The sequence below is a fragment of the Cucumis sativus genome, chromosome 5 (assembly GCF_000004075.3).
Source record: "Cucumis sativus cultivar 9930 chromosome 5, Cucumber_9930_V3, whole genome shotgun sequence".
NCBI classification, from domain to species: Eukaryota; Viridiplantae; Streptophyta; class Magnoliopsida; order Cucurbitales; family Cucurbitaceae; genus Cucumis; species Cucumis sativus.
Window position 1 is genome coordinate 30,866,022 of NC_026659.2, and position 19,367 is coordinate 30,885,388.

The following is a 19,367-nucleotide window of genomic DNA, read 5'->3' on the forward strand; positions in this document are numbered from 1 at the left end:
TGAATTAGATAAAGTGACTTTGTCCATCTCTTATATTCAATTATAGATATTGCGTGATAAAATAATTAAAACAATAATTATATTAGATTATGTTGGATCGACTTAATTTAATATGGATAACCATAATGTATTACTAGAGACCAATTATGATTTATAGGCCACAAAACGAGTTATGAGTTAATTGTCATATTAAATTAACTTAACGGGTCACTCGCGAAAGAATTGAGATGTATAATTAATAAAGGGTTGTCGAGAAGAATAACCAATTATTTGCTTGGTTTGTCATTATTTTTGAATTTATGTTTGTCATTATTTGCTTTTTTTCAGTTTGTTATCCAATTTTTGTGCCATTCTCACACTTATCTTGTTAATAAATCCAATTGGAATCCTATTAGGAAACACAATTAATAAGTCCAATTGAAAAATTGGAAGCTTAATAGAAATCCTAAGCTTATTAGGAAACACCAATAAGCCTATAAATAAGATTTTAGGGGTCTTATTTTACATATAAACAAATATATAAAATTCATTCTATCTGCTTTAATAAGTCGAAAGGAGTCGAATTCACAGTTCGTGTGTATACTGTTAGAGTGCAGCGTTTTGGTGATAATTCGATTTAGGTAAGTTTGACATACATGTATGTTTATTTTTTATTTAATTGTTTACGCATCTATGATATATTTTATAAATATTTTAGTTTTATAATTACGAGAATGATCACGTAAAAAAATACAATATCTAATTCCATAACTTTATATGGAAAATCCTAACGAACAATGGAAAAGTGAAAAAAAAATCAAAAGAAGACTAAATTCAAAGTTTATTAAAATACAAACATCAAAATCAAATAAACTAAAAATAAAAATCATATTAGAACCCTAAAAATATAAAAAAAAAAGGCAAAAGAGAAAAAGAAAAAGGAAAAAAAAAAGGGAAAAGAATCTGAATCGTACGGCGAGCACTCATCAATCTACTGCGCCGCCCGGATCATCATTTGACCTCACTCGCTCTTCGTCGTTGCTCTGTCTCATCTTTTCCCAATTCCGGCTCCGACAGATCTCTCCGGCACCGGACTTTCTCTTTCTTCCCCTTCCTTTTTCTTTCACAATACAGGCTTTTCAATTTTTACTGACGGTACCTTCTTCACAACCCTAAATTTCTCCTTTTCTTTTTTTTTACCTCTCGTACAATATGCTTCTTCTCATTCCTTATTTGGTCTATTACAACCTTGGCTCAACTTAGCTAGAATGTATTCGAATTAGGAATATTTCAAGCGTTTTTTCAATGCCCCGTCTGATAATTGAGTCTGAATTTGTTTTTTTTTTAAAAAAATATATATAATTTGATTAATCTTTCGAAATTTTAGAATTTGAAGAGTTGCTTGGTGCTTTAAATCGATTTTTGCTCACTTTAGTAACTGGGTTTGCCTCAAATTGGATGCTTGAGTTTTTTTCCCCTATTTAAATGCCATGCTGTAAAGAGGTGTATGTGCATTGTTATTTATGGAAGTTCAAATATATGCTGCCAAGTTTTCAGTTTTCGTTATCATCATCTGCATCCAATTGTACCATTTTTCAGTGATTTGATGTTGTTGATATAATACTTTGAAGCTTGAGTAATAATTTGTGATAAAGAAAGTTGGAAAAAAGTGCTGACCACAGGTAAATTAAAGGAGGAGTTCAAATCCTCACCCCACATTTTGTGGACTATAAGGAATAATTAACTTCAACTTGATAATACTGTTTTTAGTTTTAACATGACTTGGATATGTATTTTCAGAATTTTTAGACACCAGCCCTTTGGATTAGTTTCTAACCCTACAACGTTATCTAATGAATACACCAGTTGATGGATAATATCCAAAGTTGGGGATCTTGGGGAATTTTGAAACTTGTTTTATAAGATGTGAGGTTGTTTTGAAAGTTTCGGATTCTGAAAGTGCCATAAGTCAGATAGATATTTTTTGGATTCTTTATAGTTTTATTTTCTTGTAAAATTAATATTTATGTAAGTTAATTAAGTTCCTGGTCTACTTTTACCTGAAGTGTTCTTGGTGTTGTTATGGCATTAACATGTCCCATTGCCACTTTTTATTGATAGGTGATTTCTACCTGGTATGCTGTTTATTCCTGCAAGTCAAGTTTACAGTTAGTGAGTGGACATTTTGCTACATAATTGTTGATTGTACCTCCATTTTATGGGGACCGAGGATTTCATTGCATTGCCAGCTTCCGGTGATTCTGGAAATGAAACCGAGAGTAATGAATCTCTTACTTTTAATGAAACAAGAGAAGCTTATTCTCAATCAAGTGTTTTGAAGCGCAAGGATGATGATGCAAGCATAGAGAAGGCTGAGCTTGTAGATGATGTACAGTTGGAAGCTATGCATTGCATACCCCAATCTGACCTTGTTGATGAAACACAACGTTCTGATTCAGATATGGAAATTGAGGATCTGAATAACCTTCCAGATTTTAGTAAGACTAGAAGTAGAAGTGAGAATAGTGAAATACTGAGCAAAGCTGCGGACCTGCCAGTCAACTCTGCAGATGGGAATATACTACCAAGCAGTGAGCTCTTGCAGCAGAATGAGCTTCATACAAGATATGAAGATGTTTGTCATGTTGAAAGTAAAAAATTTCAGAAGGATTTGGTCGATAATTCATCCTTCTTGAAAACTGGTGGTCAATTGACTGTAATGAACGGAGTTTCAATTGATTTCAATGAATTAAACTCTGGAGCTCCCATGGAGAACGGTTCGGCCACATCCCATCATCATGGAGGCCCCAGTAAGATTCAGAAGAGTGATGGTAGTTGGACTTCCCCCCTCCTTTCATGATTTACTTTAAAAAAAATAATAAATAGGCTTTCAAATATTTTTTTAAAGGCATATCCTCTTTTAATTGTGATAAGTTAAAATTTCTTTCTCTATGGTAAACAAGGTTCTAATTTTGATACTAAACATTATTTTTCTATGTATCCAGGAATATCGGGTGTAAAAAGACCAAGGATGGCCATGGAAGCTATGGATGAGCAACAACCTTCAGTGCACATCGTGTATACTTCTTTAACAAGGTTGGTTATGCAACGTTTTCTGAAATAACGAGCCTTTTTGTTCAATTTAGTTAAAATAGTAGTTTGTTATAATTGAGAAACATGTATTGTTGCCAAAAGCGTAAGACTTGTTGATATTGATTGCACTAGGATTTTTAAGGGATTAGAGTGCTACCAGTGATACTGGATAGAGAACCATCATCATTTGAATTTGATACAACCAAATGATAATCATTAGTGAGATGAAGAATTTTCTGAAATTGATTTGCCATTGAAGTCGATATAAATTTTAAAATGCCGACTGTAGTACCAAATTATTCTCTTAGTTGGGTTCCGCTTACAAATGTTTCTTCCTTTCCTTCAAAATGCCCAAATGTAAGACCACTTATTTTTTAAAAAAATTAAATTTATTTATCCTGTTGGAAAAGTTATCTCTCGTTAAAAAATATTCAAATACAATGTTGGTTGAACAACGTATAGAGACCTATGTTCAACAACTGATTTTGTAAGTTCCTAACTGGATTCAGTTTCTGATTTTCAGAGATAGTAAACAAAAGCTTGATGAATTATTAAAGCAATGGTCTGAGTGGCACGCTCAGCAAGGTTCTTTATCATGTGTAAGCCTCATTTGTTATTATTGCTTTGTTTGCAGCTATATTCTCTGATTTATTGTTCAAGACTATGTTTTGTACAATCTTGTGGAATTTAGAATTAACTCTCTTTTTATCTGATTTTGTTGAATTCTCAAACTGAGATGTACCCATTTGTATGCAAGTGTTTTGCTGTTAATGTTTTTTCTTCATAAATAATATTCTCTCAATTTAAGGTTCACTATCTTGAGTTCAAGTAGCTAATTGAACTTGCCTGTTTCTCTGTTCAGGATGATAAAGACACTGAAAACCTAGAATCTGGAGAGGAGACCTTCTTCCCTGCTCTCTGTGTTGGCACAAAGAAGACTTCAGCAGTGGTGACTTTCCTGTCTTTTTGTTCATGTACATTTATACTTGAGATTGTTGGCCTATGTTTATTTCAAATTGAGTGGCTTTTCATTTTTTGGGTTTAGTTAACCGCAGTTGTTGGTGTTAGATCATTGTTTCATGTATCTTTTGGCTTTTCTACTTGTATCTTTTGTGGTAAACCTTAGGTTAGGAGGAAAGTTACAATTTGGCCTTCCATTTTTCATTCTTTTTATCCTCCCGGTATGTGGGGAAAAATAAAGTAGAAGTGGAGCTCTACAGTTGAAACTTTCTTGGCTTGTTTTTGCACAACCACAGACCGTCATGTTTGAAATTTTGGTTTGCTGGTAGCAATTAAAAGCAGTGTATGTTCGCCAAGCTATGCCAGTTTTGCTTTTAGTTAACAAGTGAGTGGTATGTGAAAGCAAAGAAACCGATAACTTTGTGGACCAATTCGTGTATAAATACACAGAAAGCTAATGCAAGTAACAACATGAGGACGTTTTGATTGATATGAGAACATCTTTTTTTGTTTACCTTATTATCCTTTATTTAGTTTGATGCTGGAGGCAAAAACTGAACCTATTTTCTCTTTATGGTTCTTTCTATGTATTATATTTTGTGTTAACAAATTTGGAATTCTTTAATTAGTTTTTTTTCCCTGTCTTGTTTTCTTAGCTACCTTCTTTGTTTTCCTTCTTAATTATTGTTTAACTGCAGACTTTCTGGATGGACAACCAAAAAAGTGAACAGCAGCAAAATTTTGTCCCCATAGATGATAATTCTGTGCCACTTTACGATCGGGGGTTCACTTTAGGACTCACTTCAGCCAATGATTCGAGTAATGCGGAAGGGTAAGCACTCTTTATTGACCACTGTTGGATGAAATATTTTAGTAGGTTATCCTTCCTAGTTTTGAACTGTTACATGTAAATTAGGATAAATAATTGTAGAATTTTCATTTTAAGTTGAGAGTTTTAAATGATATGTGGGCTACTCTTTCAATTGCTAATTGGTTCGAGATGGAAACTCGTGTGCAAGAACTATCTAATATGCTATCAAAATCCATGAAGCCAAAACGAATATTTGGTTCAAAGAAAAAGAATTGATATCCAACCCAAGAATGGTGAACCCAAATAGGTTATCTTGAGGGGACACGCTGAAGATCTCGCACTTGAAAGATGGGAAATCTCAGTATCTTTAAAAGATACTACATTACTGATTGGTTTTGACATGAAGTTTCATGTTTATCCAATATTAAATAATATCAGATTTGGGTCTTTCGCGATCCTTTTATTGCTTTCTTCCAAAATTTCTTGAATTCCACCAAGGACTCTGTTTTTCTTGTAGTTTTAATCTCTTCAAAGTGTTTGGCTAAGTTGTCCTTGAGAGTAATCATGGTTCAATTAAGTTCTTCCCTTTCTTTTTACAAGTTATAAAAAGGTTATGTTATTAAGAAGTTTCTTGCAACTTGTGTGCGGTTGAATATCAAAGACAACATCAGGAAGCCCCTGCATTCTGTATTAACATGGTTTTCTCAGCCTCTATTGCTGGCCAAAATTCTTGAGCAATTGCCGATTGTTTCCGACCATTTAAAGGGAATGGATTCTCTCTTTGGTCTTTCTTCACTGTTTACATCTCATCCTCTCCTTTTCCCGAGTCTTTAATAAGGCCTAGTTGCCTTCATATTTCTCGTTAGTTTAATAATTTTTTAAAAAGAAAAAAACAGTTCAATTTTTAATTTGGAAAACCATATTTTTCATTAAGCAAGTGAAAGAATATACAAGTGGGCCAGTGGCAAATGCACAATGGATTTTTCTGTATCGTTAGTGGCTTGGTCTCTCTTGGTTTTCTGTCTTTCACTACTATGGCACCTTTTTGATACTTCATTTTGATCCTCTCACTAGTGTTGACATTCTCAAATACAAACCCAAGGATCAAAAGAAGAAATTCACTTTTAGGGACTTTTCTCTTCTGTAACCTTAAAATCCTAGCTGGAGCAGCGCAGTATCTAAGTGTCAGTGTGAAAATGGTTTAGGAGTAAATCTGCCAGTCACTTGATTGAGATCCATCTATTGTCGATTTCTTTATGCCTAATCATAATATGGCTTCTGCTGATGGTTTTATTAAGAGTAATACCCTCAAACATATTGCTTAGAGTGCCATTTGTAGATATGTTATTTTAGAATTCTCTTCATTTTTGTTGTAGTCTGGCAATCTGGTAATCTGGTTACCCAGCATGAGACTAGAAAATCCTCCTCACATGCCGCACACATCTTGCAGCGAATTTATGGCTGATTTACAGTACTTATTACCTTTTAGAGTGAGTCAGAGGCTAATTAATACTTTTAATTTCAACTGATGATTCAAGCTTACAGCAGGGGCCAAGCAAATCTAAAGAAAGAGGCAGGCTTATGTTAAAAATGAAATGTAGTCCTTGATTTCCTTGTTTTTCATGGCAATGGAAATGAAAGGATTCTTCCTAATTGCTCTTATCTTTTTAGCTTGGCAAATAACGTAAAGTAACGTAAAGATTAATACAGTGCACATACTTGGTTTTGCTAGTTTTTGTGCCTTTCCATTAGTGCTTTGAACAAGTTATTATTATTATTATTTTAATTCTTAATTTTCCTTGTAAACATTACAGAGGTCAGAAGATAATTGATGATGCTAGCCGTTGTTTCAATTGTGGTTCTTACAACCATTCCTTAAAAGATTGTCGAAAGCCTCGAGACAATGCTGCTGTTAATAATGCTCGCAATAAGTATAAAAAACAGCACAATTCTGCCTCCCGCAATTCAACTCGATATTATCAAAATTCACGTGGAGGGAAGTATGATGATTTGAGGCCAGGAACTCTTGATGCAGAAACACGGCAACTGTTAGGTCTCAAGGTATTATAGTTATCTTGTTCTTAAGAACATTTCATTCATGGCTTGCCAATAATAAAGCAAATAAAAATTTAAAACTGAATGTTCATTACAATAAGTAACTTCAACTTCAAATTGTTTCCATTTCCTCTCCCTAGAGCATATCCGAGATAGCTTGCATTTTACTTATAGAGAATTATCCCCTGGCAATTTATATAATTTGGAAGTCGTCAAATGATGTAGATTTAGACCTTTCTGAGGTTCTGTTCTCTTTTGCCTTGCTGGTAGTTTGTCCTTATGAATCTTAGGAGTTCCCTCCTGATTATGGAAAACAGAATGTGGGGGCTTAGATTATCTCTTGGTCTGTTTGGCTCTTGATTGTCATCTGCCACAAATTAAATAGACTCCGACAAAAGTTTGGAAATCAATGGAAATTGGCCCATGTTTTGAAAATCAAATGCGTAATTCAGCCCTTGTTTTACAAATAGGAAATTTTTATTTACTTACAAGTGAACTTCATGAGAACCCATTTATAGCTAGAGTTTTGATAATCTCTTCTCCATTCAGGAGCTTGATCCACCCCCCTGGCTTAACAGAATGCGAGAGTTGGGATACCCGCCAGGATATTTAGGTAATTACGTTGTGTTATTTGTGGTTGTGCTGCTTTCTCTTGACTCGTATTGTCATTTTAACCTTTTCAAAATCCTGTGCATGTTCTGAAAATAGTTTTTCAAATCTTTTCAGAATGGCCTACTAGAAAGAAAAAAATCCTTTAAAACCATTATAAAATAACAAAAAAAAGGAAGGAAAGAAATTCACTATTATCTGAAGTGTTTTGTTCACTATTTAATAGCAATAAAAAATGTGTTTATCATCCTTTTAGATCCGGAAGATGAGGATCAGCCATCAGGGATTACAATATATGCTGATGAGAAGACTGATGAACAGGAAGATGGGGAAATTACCGAGGCAGAGTACCGTAAACCACGAAAGAAAAAGAGTGTTGAATTTCCTGGCATCAATGCTCCCATCCCAGAAAATGCAGATGAAAGACTTTGGGCTCCTGAACCTTCAAATTCGGGTCTCTCTAGAAATCGGTCGAACCAGCGCTTGAACCATTACCCAGAATATGATACGAGGGGAAATGATCACCATCAACAACGATGGTCCCGGGACTACAGAGATGATAGACCTCCTGGTGTTGACTCGATAAAAAGTCCTCCCTCGTTCACTCCAAGATATGGTGGTCATGATTTTAGTTATGACTCTCAAACTCCAAGAGGTAGTTTTTCAACTTCAAGGAGTCCTAATTTGGGGAGGCCCCACTCAGATAGAGGTAGAAGAAGCCCTCAGCGTGATGATGATTACTCAAGATATAGCTCTTCTTACAGTTCTTCCCTGTTTTCACCACCAAGAAGACGCTGATATTTTGAGATTTAACAGCCCCTTTGTAGAAACAAAAACACTGAAAGGAATTGAGGCTGTGAAGTGATACTCATTTCAAAGCTGGTGAAGATTTATTATTAACCTTGCAGATGACAGATGACTCAAGACCAGAGATAGAAGCCTCTGTATAAAAGAATCATAGTTTGGTGAATCTAAATTATTAGTTGATGAATTTTCATCTTCTGTTGTATATTATGAGCTATTCACTTGACAAGTTCTAGAGTTAAGAGATCAGTGAATATTTTGATTCTTAAGTTGAGTCAAAGAAGGGAAGTCACCCTATCATTATTAAAGAATTTGATCAACTGTCTGAACAATACATCAGATCAGCAGAAAATGTTGTTTGTCATCTGAACATGAATATGATTTTAGGTCAAGACTAGCATTGTGACGTTTGTCAGAAGAACAATTTGTAGAATCATTTATCTTATTTCGTCATTTTCATGTGATCTCCAATTGTCTCAGAAAGTTCTATCTACCATTTTGACATCTACACTTCTGGAGATTTTCTTCAATAATATCAATCAACATCTACACTTCTGAAGTTTTCTTTACTAAAGTATCTATTTTAATCTATTTTAATCTATTTTAATCTTAATATTTCGCCTCAACTTTTAAAAATGTTCTGGTCATTGTCATCTATACAGTTTGAAAACATGTTCTTGACTTGTCACTAATTTGTGTAATAAAGGCAAAGGACTAATTACCAAGATGAACACTAAAGTTCTGTTTAGGAGCATTATTTGCTGTTGGAGTTTCAAGTTAAAACGCTGCTTAATAATAAGATCTCTCTCGACACTTTTTAACCATCCAAAAGAGGGGGAAAATAACACACAAAGAATCGTACTTGATTGTTGCCCAAAGTATAATTGATATTTTAATCTCCTTCATATCATAATGCCATCTTTCAACCAGCAAGCACGATGGAATGAGATGAGAAAGAAGCAAGAGAAGAGTTGATATGTCAAATATATGTCTCCAAAGACCGACTACCAAACACGTTTATTGTAGAATGGTGAAACATAGAATCAACAAGTTAAAACAATCATTCAAGAACTAACAAAGCTGCAAACATTTTGATACAAACAAATTTCGGTGAGTAGCCAAGCATCCATGGTCAGCGGCTACCGTAATGTCAAATATCGGCTACCGTAATGTCAAATATCTAGCTAAGGATAACGACTGTCGTCAAAAGAAAAGGAAAAAAATACATATATAAAATGGCTGGATAATCCTGAATCCTAAGAGAAAAAAAAGGGGAAACAAAAAGCAAATCCCCCTACTGGCCTGATGAACAATTGGCAGTTCTAACTACATTGAATTCTTGTTACACATCTAAACCTTCCTCTCTACCCATCAATCAATTCTACACAAGTTGACCCCCCCACCACTTAGCGATCATCAACAGTCAACATTATTGAGAAGGGCTTAGGTAATAATGGTCACGTTGTGAAAAAGGTCCAGAGCTTCTTCCCTATTGAAACTTCACCTGGATGTGCTGATTCTTCTTCATCATCGTCGTCATCTTCATTTCCAACTTCCTCACAAGACTCGCTTCTGTATTCACCATGATCCTCATATTTGCCTGCGTTTTCGGGTGATCCATTCACTTCCTCACTCTGAGATACCATATCGATAGAAATTTTCGACGTGCCAGCAACACCGTCATCTTGATTATCTTGAACTGTACCACACTGCACACAATGAAAGACATGATACTAGATTATCAATCACCAGAGTTCGCATTCACATTGCTGCATCAGGGACATTTAATGTAGGAGGGAAGGTCAAAATCATCCAAAGTTGAGACAAAACAAAATCAACATGAAATAACAATGCAGCCTGTCTCCTATGTAGATTTTTTATTCTTCTAAAGAAAAAAATGGATAAGACGTCAGTTTCTGTGGGGCAAATGGAATGCATGTTTTGAGATTAATGATGAATATACAAGACTGAAATAAGTAAAAAAGATAGCAGTCATGATCATATACAAAAGTTTAGACAAACATTAGAAGTAGTGAAGCTAGGAAAATCATGAAGCGAAACTAAAAACTAGGATTAAACCATACCCTTACAAGGTGGGCGCTTCCAGCATTATCACTAGCAACCCCCATTGATGGGGTTGGACGAACTCTTGAATAATGAACGTCTTCCTCTCTACGATTCACAGTACCAACTTCTTCATGTTCTTTACTAATGTTAGAAGGTTCTTTAGAAGCACCTACACTAAAGACAATAAGAAGAAAAAAATTAAAATCAGATACTATAAATCATAAAGTTTGAAAATGTATCACAAAAATAAAAACTATAGGTTATGAAGTGATTGTTTCAAAAGGTTACACATGGACATATACATATTTTCTTTTGTATGGGTTCGGGGCCAAAGGTTGGTGCGCAAAGGTGACACACCATATGCTCTGCTTCAGCACACTTACATTTCAGTTTTTATTCTTTCTTTTCTTAAAAAAAATTATGTTATCTACATGGATTAGGGGCAATGGGTAGGATGACGTGGTATAATGGCCTACACCTCAGTTATCTTTTCTCCCCAGTTTTCCCAACCTTAATATCAAAGAACAATCAGAATCTCACACTTTCCGACGGAGATTGTATCGTTTTTCAGGAGCCCGTACAGCTGGGGCAGCCCTCTGTCGTCTTTTCCTTGGTTGACCTTCCACAACACTGCCAGAGCGTACCTCACTGTCATCATGATCATTCTCACCCATGATTTGAGATGAATTAGCACGTGTCCTCTTCCGCAAATTCCTTTGAGTGCCTTTGCCAGCAAGACTAGATTCATCCCGACTCTCATTATTCAGCTGACTAGAATCCTCAGCATTTCCATTTGGATACTCAGCTTGCTGAGTTGGCTGAAGCTCCCCGATTATAGCCTTAGCATCTTCAACTACTGCCTTAACAGACCGAGTTCTATTGATTTTAGGCTTTCCTCTCTTGGGACGTTTTTTATTTTCCCTTACATCAGAAGGTTGGGAGTCAACTGCAACTTCTGGTACCTTACTAACAATGTTACTTTGATTATCAATTGAAAGATTCTGACTTGGTTCTACATCCCTACCACTAACATCAGACTGAATTCTCCTGTCATCAAGGGAATCACTTGCAATGGCAAGAGACAACTCTACCTCATCTTCACCTACAGACATTCTCTTGGAGGGTTCTGCCAGATCATCATGTTCATCTGATACTGGTGCTTCATCATCCTGTTTCTCAAATGCTGGAGATACAATTTTTTTACCTGGAGAGAACTTAAAGATCTTTGAAGTGCACTTACGAAGCCAAGAAATGGTTCCAGCAGAGATAGGAGACTTTTGACCAGCTCCGCCTGGAGTTAGTTCACCATTTTTCACATCAGAAATACCCAGATTTCCACCAGGAGATACCGATACCTGGAGTCCTTGAATTTCCATATATTTATCAGGCAGTCCAGGCAGATTAAGGACATCAGCATTTTCAAAACCATCCAAATACTGTAAATCTGAAAGCACAAACTCAGATGCTATTTCCCCACAGTTCTTGCAGGTCACGTGTTTGTCGACATATGAAATAAAGCGATCTCTCTCCGCAACAAGTCGTTCTCGCTGATCTTTCAACTTATTGCTTAGTTCAAGAAGCTCTTCAATGTCCTTGCGTATTTCAATTCTCTGCCTTTCCAAATGTTCTTTATTAGCTTCAGCTTCCTGCCTTTCTTTCTCAGTTTTAAGTCTCTCAAGTTTCAGCTCGTCCATTTCTCTTCTAGCAACATCTCTCAAAAACTTAATGTTCTCCAATTCTCTCTCTTTCTCTTCCTTAAACAACTTGTCTTTCTCCCGAAATCCTCTTTCCATTTCTTCCACCCGATTCTGCATGGCAGATTCAAGCTCTCTTTTTTGTAGGTCAAAATCATGCATCATCTGGCTTCTATCACTTTGAGCTTTTTCAGCAATGGCTGATTTCTCATGCTCCATGCTAGCTGCAAAGGATTCTTGAGCTAACTTTAGATTTTCTTGTTCTCTATGGATATAAGCTTCAGTTTCCAATCTCTCACTTTTCAACCTTTCCTCCTCGGAGAATATCCTTTTCTCAAATTCTTCCTTTTGCAGCAAAAGAGTCTTCTGCTCTTTCTCAACCTGAGCTCTTTTCTCATCCAGCTCTTCCCATTCTCTCTCAAAAGTTTCTTTCTGCTGCTTCAAATCCTCTGCTTCCTTCAGCAGTAGTTCTTTCTGTTGCCTGTATTTCTCTATCTCTTGTTTCAATTCTGACTGCAAACGAAGAAAGTCTGACCTTTCTGTCTCACTCACTTTAAGACTTTCCCTCTCTTCATGTAATTTCAACAGTTGTGCTTCATTCTCGGCTCTAATCTTCTCCACTTCAGCCTTCAAACTGATCAGCTCCTCTGTATCAGCGAGCAATTGTTTCTTCTCTGCCTCAAGGTTCTTCTCCTCCAATTTCAAAGACTTTTCTCTTTGTTTCAAAGCTTTGAACTTTGCATCATAGTCTCCCTCTTTCTCCTTGAATTTCTCTGTTCTCTTTTCCAGTGCCTGCTCTCTTTTCCCTACTTTTTCCTCCATGTGCTTGATTTCAGCTTCCTTTTTCTCCACTTCAGACACTTTGCTTTTCAATTCTTCATCCAAAGATTTTCTCTTTTGATCAATTTCTAGCTCAAATTCAATCTTTTTTGCATCTAGAATGGCATTATGTTCATCGAGTAGCTTTTGAATCTCAACCTGTTGACATTGCATTAGGTGAAATTAGAAGTTTTTTATACATACATATATATATATAAAAGAACGACTACTCTCCCCAACATGTACCAATTCAGTTGATATCAAACTATTTAATAACACAAAATGAAGATCTGACAAGTTTGATTCAAATGGGATGCATTTAGAAAGTTCCATTAGAAACTATACAACTCTCAGATTTATTACATATAGCAAGCGGGGAGAGAGAACCTACCTTTTCACGAGCACTAAGCTTTTCCTCCAACACAAGTAACTCCTTCTCTTTTATCTCCAAGGAAACCTTCAATGAATCGGATTCCTGCACCCAGAAGAAACTTTAATTTTAAAACCAGTGAATATAGTTCTCTGCATATCTGTTGCTTGAAGAAAGATACTTGCCTGCTCTTTCAAAGCTATGTTAGCTAGCCTACTACCAATATCTTCTTCTTTCCTTTTCAGAGCTAAATTAGAAGAGTCAATTTTCTTTTGAAGCTCTTCAAGATCTTTCTCTTTCTGTTTCACCATCCTGTCACTCTCATTTGCCCTCTCCTCTCGCTGATTAAGAATTGTTTGACCCTTGGCAAGTCTCTCTTCTGCATCTTGCAACTTTCTTTCCCATTCCCGCAAGTCATCACGTTGCTTAGACAAAGTAGCTTCATGAGATTCCCGTCTAACAAAAGTCAACATTGAAAACAGCATTTTAAACTTATATTTTTTGGTTCTAGAGAGCAGTTCCACAAAAGCAATAAGATTTAAGACAGCTATCTGAGAGGAATGCATACTCTGCATTGAAGGATAGACGATCCCTCCTAAGTGCACCTTCCCGAGCCTCTAGATCTTGCAGCTTCCTCTCCACTTCTGAATTTTTCCTGCTCACCTCAGCAAGTTTTGCATCAGCAGCACGTAGTCTTGCCTCGACTTCCAAAGATTTTTCTTCAATACTGGTTACTAAAGCATTAGCTTCAGCTAACTTTGAGTCACCAGTAAACTTAATTTCAGCATTTTCTGCACGCATCTCACGTAGAGCCTTCTCAAGCTGCATGACAACATTCCATGTAACAGAAGTTTAGTCGATAAGTAACCTATGGAAACTTCGTAAGAGAAGAGTGCATAAGTTGATGGCCAGGCAAGGCACACTTAATGGAAGTAGAAAAGGGAAAATAGGTTCAAATAATTCAAGCCCTCAACCTCAAGACCTAGCTTTTCCTAAATAGAGAGAAAAGGAGAGAATTTGAGAGATAGCCCCACTAACTCGAACGGTCATAATGCAGAACAGTTGACATCACAGGACACACATGATATGTCAGTATCAATAAACAAGATATGGAAAGCTAGAGCCTTACATCAAGAACGCACTCCTTTTCAACACCCAATGCCTTCTTCAAATTTTCTTCTTGCTTCTCAGCATCAGATATCGCAATCATATGTGCCATTTGTTCTCTTTTGAGAGTGTCCTTTGTTTCAGCCAACGCTTGTTTAAGCTCTTCATATTTTAAAGTCCAATCCTTTTTCTCAATCAAGAGAAGCCCCATGTTGTATTGGTACTCAAAAAGCTGTTTAAAGCCAAGAAATTAGAAAAGAGTTAATATCTATAAACAGTACACCTTGAGGGTGGGTATGTAAAACTACACTGCTTCCAAACACTTGGCGCAAAAAGAAAAAAGCTGAACTGAAAAAAAAATTAAGATGCCTATAAATTACGAAAACACCAGATCTCCACAAAAAAATTAGCTCAATATACTACATAACATAAACTAACTTAACAGCAGATTCTATTCTAAGGCCCTGAAACTCCACAATTCACACGCATTCAATATCTCATTCAATCATTTCCTCCGCTGTAACTGTATTACTGGTTTGCAATTGATAGCATAAATCGAATAAAATACCATAAGAACAACCCACTTCAACACCGAACGACATTGTGAGCCAGAAACTCCTAACTTATCTAAATTAACGAAAACAATCCACTTAAAGAAGCAAGAACAAGAATACTCAACCAAATCCTGAACAAAAAAATCAACTAACCTCATTTTCAAGTCTCGAGATCTTCTCAGCCAACCCTTCTTGGTCCAAGGCGGCCGCCTCAGCCGACCCCACAAACATCTCTCCTCCATTTTCAACTAAAGCACCCGAAAGAGGCGTCGTAGTTTCACCAAAAGCAACAGTCTTGCCCTTGATCCCATCACCCTTTCGACTCAAATTAGGAGTAACAGAGTTGGGATTGGAAGCAGAACCCGCTCCAGTCTTCTGGGCCCCAGTTTTAGGCGTGAGGGGCCAGCCAGACCAAACCTTCTGCGGCGTAAACATCACGAAACTCTCAACAAAACCAACCTCGGAACTAAACCCAATTCCACAGATCGTGAATTCAACTTCATAAGCATACGAAAAACCCAAAATTCAGAAGTGGGTCGTCACAAAAACCCTCACAACTCCCAAAGAACTACAAACCCCTCAACCTAAACAAACAAAAAAAACACACACACACACAAGAAGATTTGCACCGAGTATTCAGGAAGCCACCGAATACCGTCAAAAAAATCAAAGAAGAACAGAAGAAGGAAGAAGTTCGAAAATCAAACGAACTCGAAATCAAAAATTAAAAAAAAAAAAACCTTGGAAATTTCTCTTGAATTTTCCAATTGCATTAAGAGAGCCCTAGGCCGGACCTGAACGGAATTCCCAAATTCAGGCGAAATGAAAGATTTGAAATCCGACAACGTCTCACAAATAGCGAACCGATCCCCTCCCCCTCTCTCTCTCTCTCTCTAATCTTTCTATTTATCTACAGCCTCCTTTTGTGCGCTTTTTTGCGGACCACTTGTTCGTTTCTACGGGCCCCCGACCGCAAACTCCCTCCCAAATTACCCTCTTACCCTTCTTCTTTGTTTTACAACTTCACCAATAATACGATTCACACTAAACTCTAACCTTTATAAAATAATTTTGAAAATTAAAAAAAAACTAATGGATTCTCGACCCCTCCTAATGAAGATACCAAAAATATTTTATAATTAATCGACTTCCAACATCCTTCTTACGTGATCCTTTAACAAAATTTTCAACGTTCATTTCGTATAAGATTTTTTTTTTCTGAAATCTTCAAGATTTTGGTACACGATTGTCTAGATTTGGTTGATGCACAAACATTTAGATTTTTCTATCCAATATTCTAAACGATGGTACACAATCTTGAACCAAATAACATTTTGAAAAAAATAAAAGAAAAATTAGAGACGAATAAGAAAAAATACGATCGAAAGAAAAAAAAATTGCACAACAAGAACGAAAAAAAGAAATAACAAACTTATAATGTTTTTAAAAAAATGACCAACTTCATCCTAAATATTGTGTCCCTTTATTATATGTATAAAAACAAATTCAAAATTTATATTCTAAATCATACTTATTGCAGTGATATACTAAAGAAATCAAAATAATGTTTTAAGTTTTTTTTAAAAATAAAGTTAATTAGGTAAGGAAAATTCAAAATAAATTTTTTACTTTAGAAAACACAAAATTGATATGAAACACTTATCTCACAAATTAGTTGGTAACAACTGCTTCAATCACCCTTAAGTTTTTTACTACTAAAAGAAGATAATACTATAAAAGAAATAGATATAACAAATATTTTTACATCTTTAATATATATATACACACACACTAAGTTGTCCCCCATTAACTTGTTGGATGAGAGAATATTTTTTTTTCTAACAAAAAAAAAGATATATTTGTCAAACTTTCTACGAAATAAAAAAGAAAATAATATGAGAAATATCAATTTTATATAAATTAGCAATCAAATTTAGGGGTGGTTAGAAATTTCCATAAAATAAACTCTAATATATTGTTTTTAACAAATTTTATAAATAATCACTTTAGTTTTTAAATGTTGATGTAAAAAATTAATGAGATTTACTTAACAATTTTAAAAACATAAAATAAATCAAACTTTGAAAAAAAAAATAACTTAAAAGACAAATAGTATATATTTTTTTTCTTCTAACAAAAAAAGATATATTGTTTTAATTTTTAATATTTTTTTGGGTAAGCCGCCAGGGGTAGTTTAGGAATTTGAGAGTGGGAAATTTTTTGTAAGAGAGACGCCGCTGGCTTTTTCAGTTCGGAGCGTGCGAGTTTGAGTGCATGGTTGACGGTGACGAGAATACCCTTGGGGGATAAAATGGCCGTTGGGTGAGAAAGGAGTGGTAAATGAAAGGAAAGGTGAGGGGCAAAAGAGGAAGTGGGATAATATACACGTGGCAAGTGGAAAAAGGGGAGAAAAAGGGTGAATTCCACGGTGTACAAGAAAGAGAGAAGGAGTTTGAAAAGAAAAAAAAATGAGGAGAGGGATTGGATATGTGGGGAAGTGGAAGGAAGATAAGAATTAAGAATAAATAATGTGATGATAATAATAATAAAGAGGTGATATAAAATTTGTAATAAATAAAATTTTGTCCCCATGTGATTGCCTTTCTTTTTCATGTTCTTAGCCATCATTCTCCATTTCTCTTTCTTCACTTTTTTTTTTTATTTTATTTTTTTGGATTTATGAGTTGGACTTTGGATGTGGTGAGTCAACTTTATTGTTTAGCAACAAATCAAATAGGTTTTCTTCTCTTTTTTATTTTCCTTTTTTGTTTTTCTTAAATTTCAATAAATACGAGAGACTACATTTCTTCATATGTTAAATTATCAGATGATTATTGATTTTTAAATCTGGTACTTGTGCAATTTAGAAAATGTAGTGACATAGATCATGTTATCATTTTTTTTTTCTTTTGCTATTTTTACAAACGTCTCTAAATTTTAAGTTCTATTTTGGTTTTTTCTTTTTAAATTGATTTAATTTTAGTTCGTATGTTCTAAAAAATATTTTATATAATTCAGAGATAAATGTAACAAAACAAAATATTTAAGCCTAGAAAGATGTTGGTTGGAGATGACGAGGGATTATGTTAGTGTTGGTTTGGAAAAAGAATTGAATCGTCAATCAGTTTTTAAAAATTTTTAAAAAATTAAACCGATCGAATTAACAATAATTTAGGTTCGATGATAGTTTGGTTGAAAAACTGATTTTGACTAATTGATGCTCATCTCTATCATAAATTTTTAAGTTTAGTCATTCATAGTTGTTTTTCTTTTATTTACTAAATCTGACTAGAGAATAATCATGATTTTTATGGAAAAAAATTGAATGATTTGCAAACATGTCTTCAAAATTTAGAGTGAAAAATGTTAGAATACAATAAAAAGTAATTAAGGAAAATTAACCATAAACTAATTGTATTTAAGATAGATGGAAAGTTTGTGTATTAAAAATATATGAATCAAAATAATATTTTATCCATTTTCTAAGTTTATAAACTAAAAAAACAAAGTATACATATTTAAAATTTCAATATTATTGGTCTAATTAATTAATATTAAACATACAAATGTTATACATTAAACATGTAATTTGAAGTTTATATTATATTTTTCCAAGTTGTTCATTGAATCAAATTTGAAAAGTTCAAATATTACATTTGTTATTTGACTTTTTTTTTTTTTTTTTGAATTGAAGATGAACTCATATGAATTGTATAGTTAATATTATGAATTAGTAGGGTCATTTAATTTACTTTTTTGTGGAAAAAAAGGAAAGATATTATTTTTAAGGAAACCTTGTATATATATAATTATTTTTTTGGATGACTTTTAGTTGGAATTATGCATTATATTTTTAATTGGTTATTATCATTATTATTCTACATATTTTATTTTGTGGTTTTATTAGTATTTCTTTGTGGTTTAGGGTGGATATTTATTTTCTTGTTTTTTTAGTTAATTTTTGTAGGCAAAATGTTTTTAAATGAATCAAAAATAGCTAAAATTTATAATCGATAGTATCTATTAATATATCTACGACTAATATGTTTCAAAATTTTATTATATTAATTATTGTAAATATTTTTACTAATTTAGTCATTTACAATAATTTTATAAGAAAACCGCGTTAATGATTAGAGATTTGAAGTTTAAACCATAAACCTTTTTTATTATTAGTAGACTCAAACGTCAATTGACTCGCGATCTTTGTTGACTATTAATGCTTGTAGTTATAAGATGGAATCGAGAGAATATTAGTTTTGAAATGATTTTTAAGTTTAAGCAACGTATTTAGAAAATAAAATAAAATAAAAAATTGTTTTTCCTAAAAGATGACTTAGCCATGAAGTAGTCTTTTTTAACAAATGCACCAAAAATGAAAAAATGCTTTGAAAAGATGCTTTGTCCAAAACTTGATTTACCTTCACACACACGAATAGAATCCC

The 19,367-nt window shown here is 34.3% G+C and overlaps 2 protein-coding genes across 2 annotated transcripts; one reads left to right on the plus strand and one right to left on the minus strand.

Annotated features, from left to right (window-relative positions):
• The first annotated feature begins 921 nt into the window (after positions 1-921).
• Positions 922-8,777, plus strand: LOC101212144. The gene is made up of 9 exons (XM_011657729.2): positions 922-1,134; positions 2,101-2,810; positions 2,985-3,075; positions 3,596-3,671; positions 3,935-4,021; positions 4,731-4,864; positions 6,658-6,904; positions 7,448-7,511; positions 7,764-8,777. The coding sequence occupies exons 2-9, from the start codon at positions 2,198-2,200 to the stop codon at positions 8,303-8,305; spliced, it is 1,854 nt and encodes a 617-aa protein (XP_011656031.1). The 5' UTR covers positions 922-1,134; positions 2,101-2,197; the 3' UTR covers positions 8,306-8,777.
• Positions 8,778-9,299: 522 nt separating this feature from the next.
• On the minus strand, positions 9,300-15,825 carry LOC101212386 (protein CROWDED NUCLEI 1). Its single transcript, XM_011657730.2, has 8 exons — positions 15,076-15,825; positions 14,391-14,600; positions 13,830-14,083; positions 13,447-13,717; positions 13,283-13,366; positions 10,919-13,050; positions 10,396-10,552; positions 9,300-10,020 (listed from the first exon to the last, which is right to left on the minus strand). Exons 1-8 carry the CDS (start codon positions 15,355-15,357, stop codon positions 9,769-9,771), a joined length of 3,642 nt encoding a protein of 1,213 aa, XP_011656032.1. The 5' UTR covers positions 15,358-15,825; the 3' UTR covers positions 9,300-9,768.
• Positions 15,826-19,367: the final 3,542 nt, after the last annotated feature.

Coding starts and splice junctions, on each gene's coding strand:
- LOC101212144 (XM_011657729.2), top strand. CDS start 2,198: ATGGGGACCGAGGATTTCATTGCATTGCCAGCTTCCGGTGATTCTGGA. Junction 3,076..3,595: donor GTGTATACTTCTTTAACAAG/GTTGGTTATGCA, acceptor TCTGATTTTCAG/AGATAGTAAACAAAAGCTTG. Junction 4,022..4,730: donor CAAAGAAGACTTCAGCAGTG/GTGACTTTCCTG, acceptor GTTTAACTGCAG/ACTTTCTGGATGGACAACCA.
- LOC101212386 (XM_011657730.2), bottom strand. CDS start 15,357: ATGTTTACGCCGCAGAAGGTTTGGTCTGGCTGGCCCCTCACGCCTAAA. Junction 14,084..14,390: donor AAAAGGAGTGCGTTCTTGAT/GTAAGGCTCTAG, acceptor GTTGTCATGCAG/CTTGAGAAGGCTCTACGTGA. Junction 10,021..10,395: donor GAAGCGCCCACCTTGTAAGG/GTATGGTTTAAT, acceptor CATTGTGTGCAG/TGTGGTACAGTTCAAGATAA.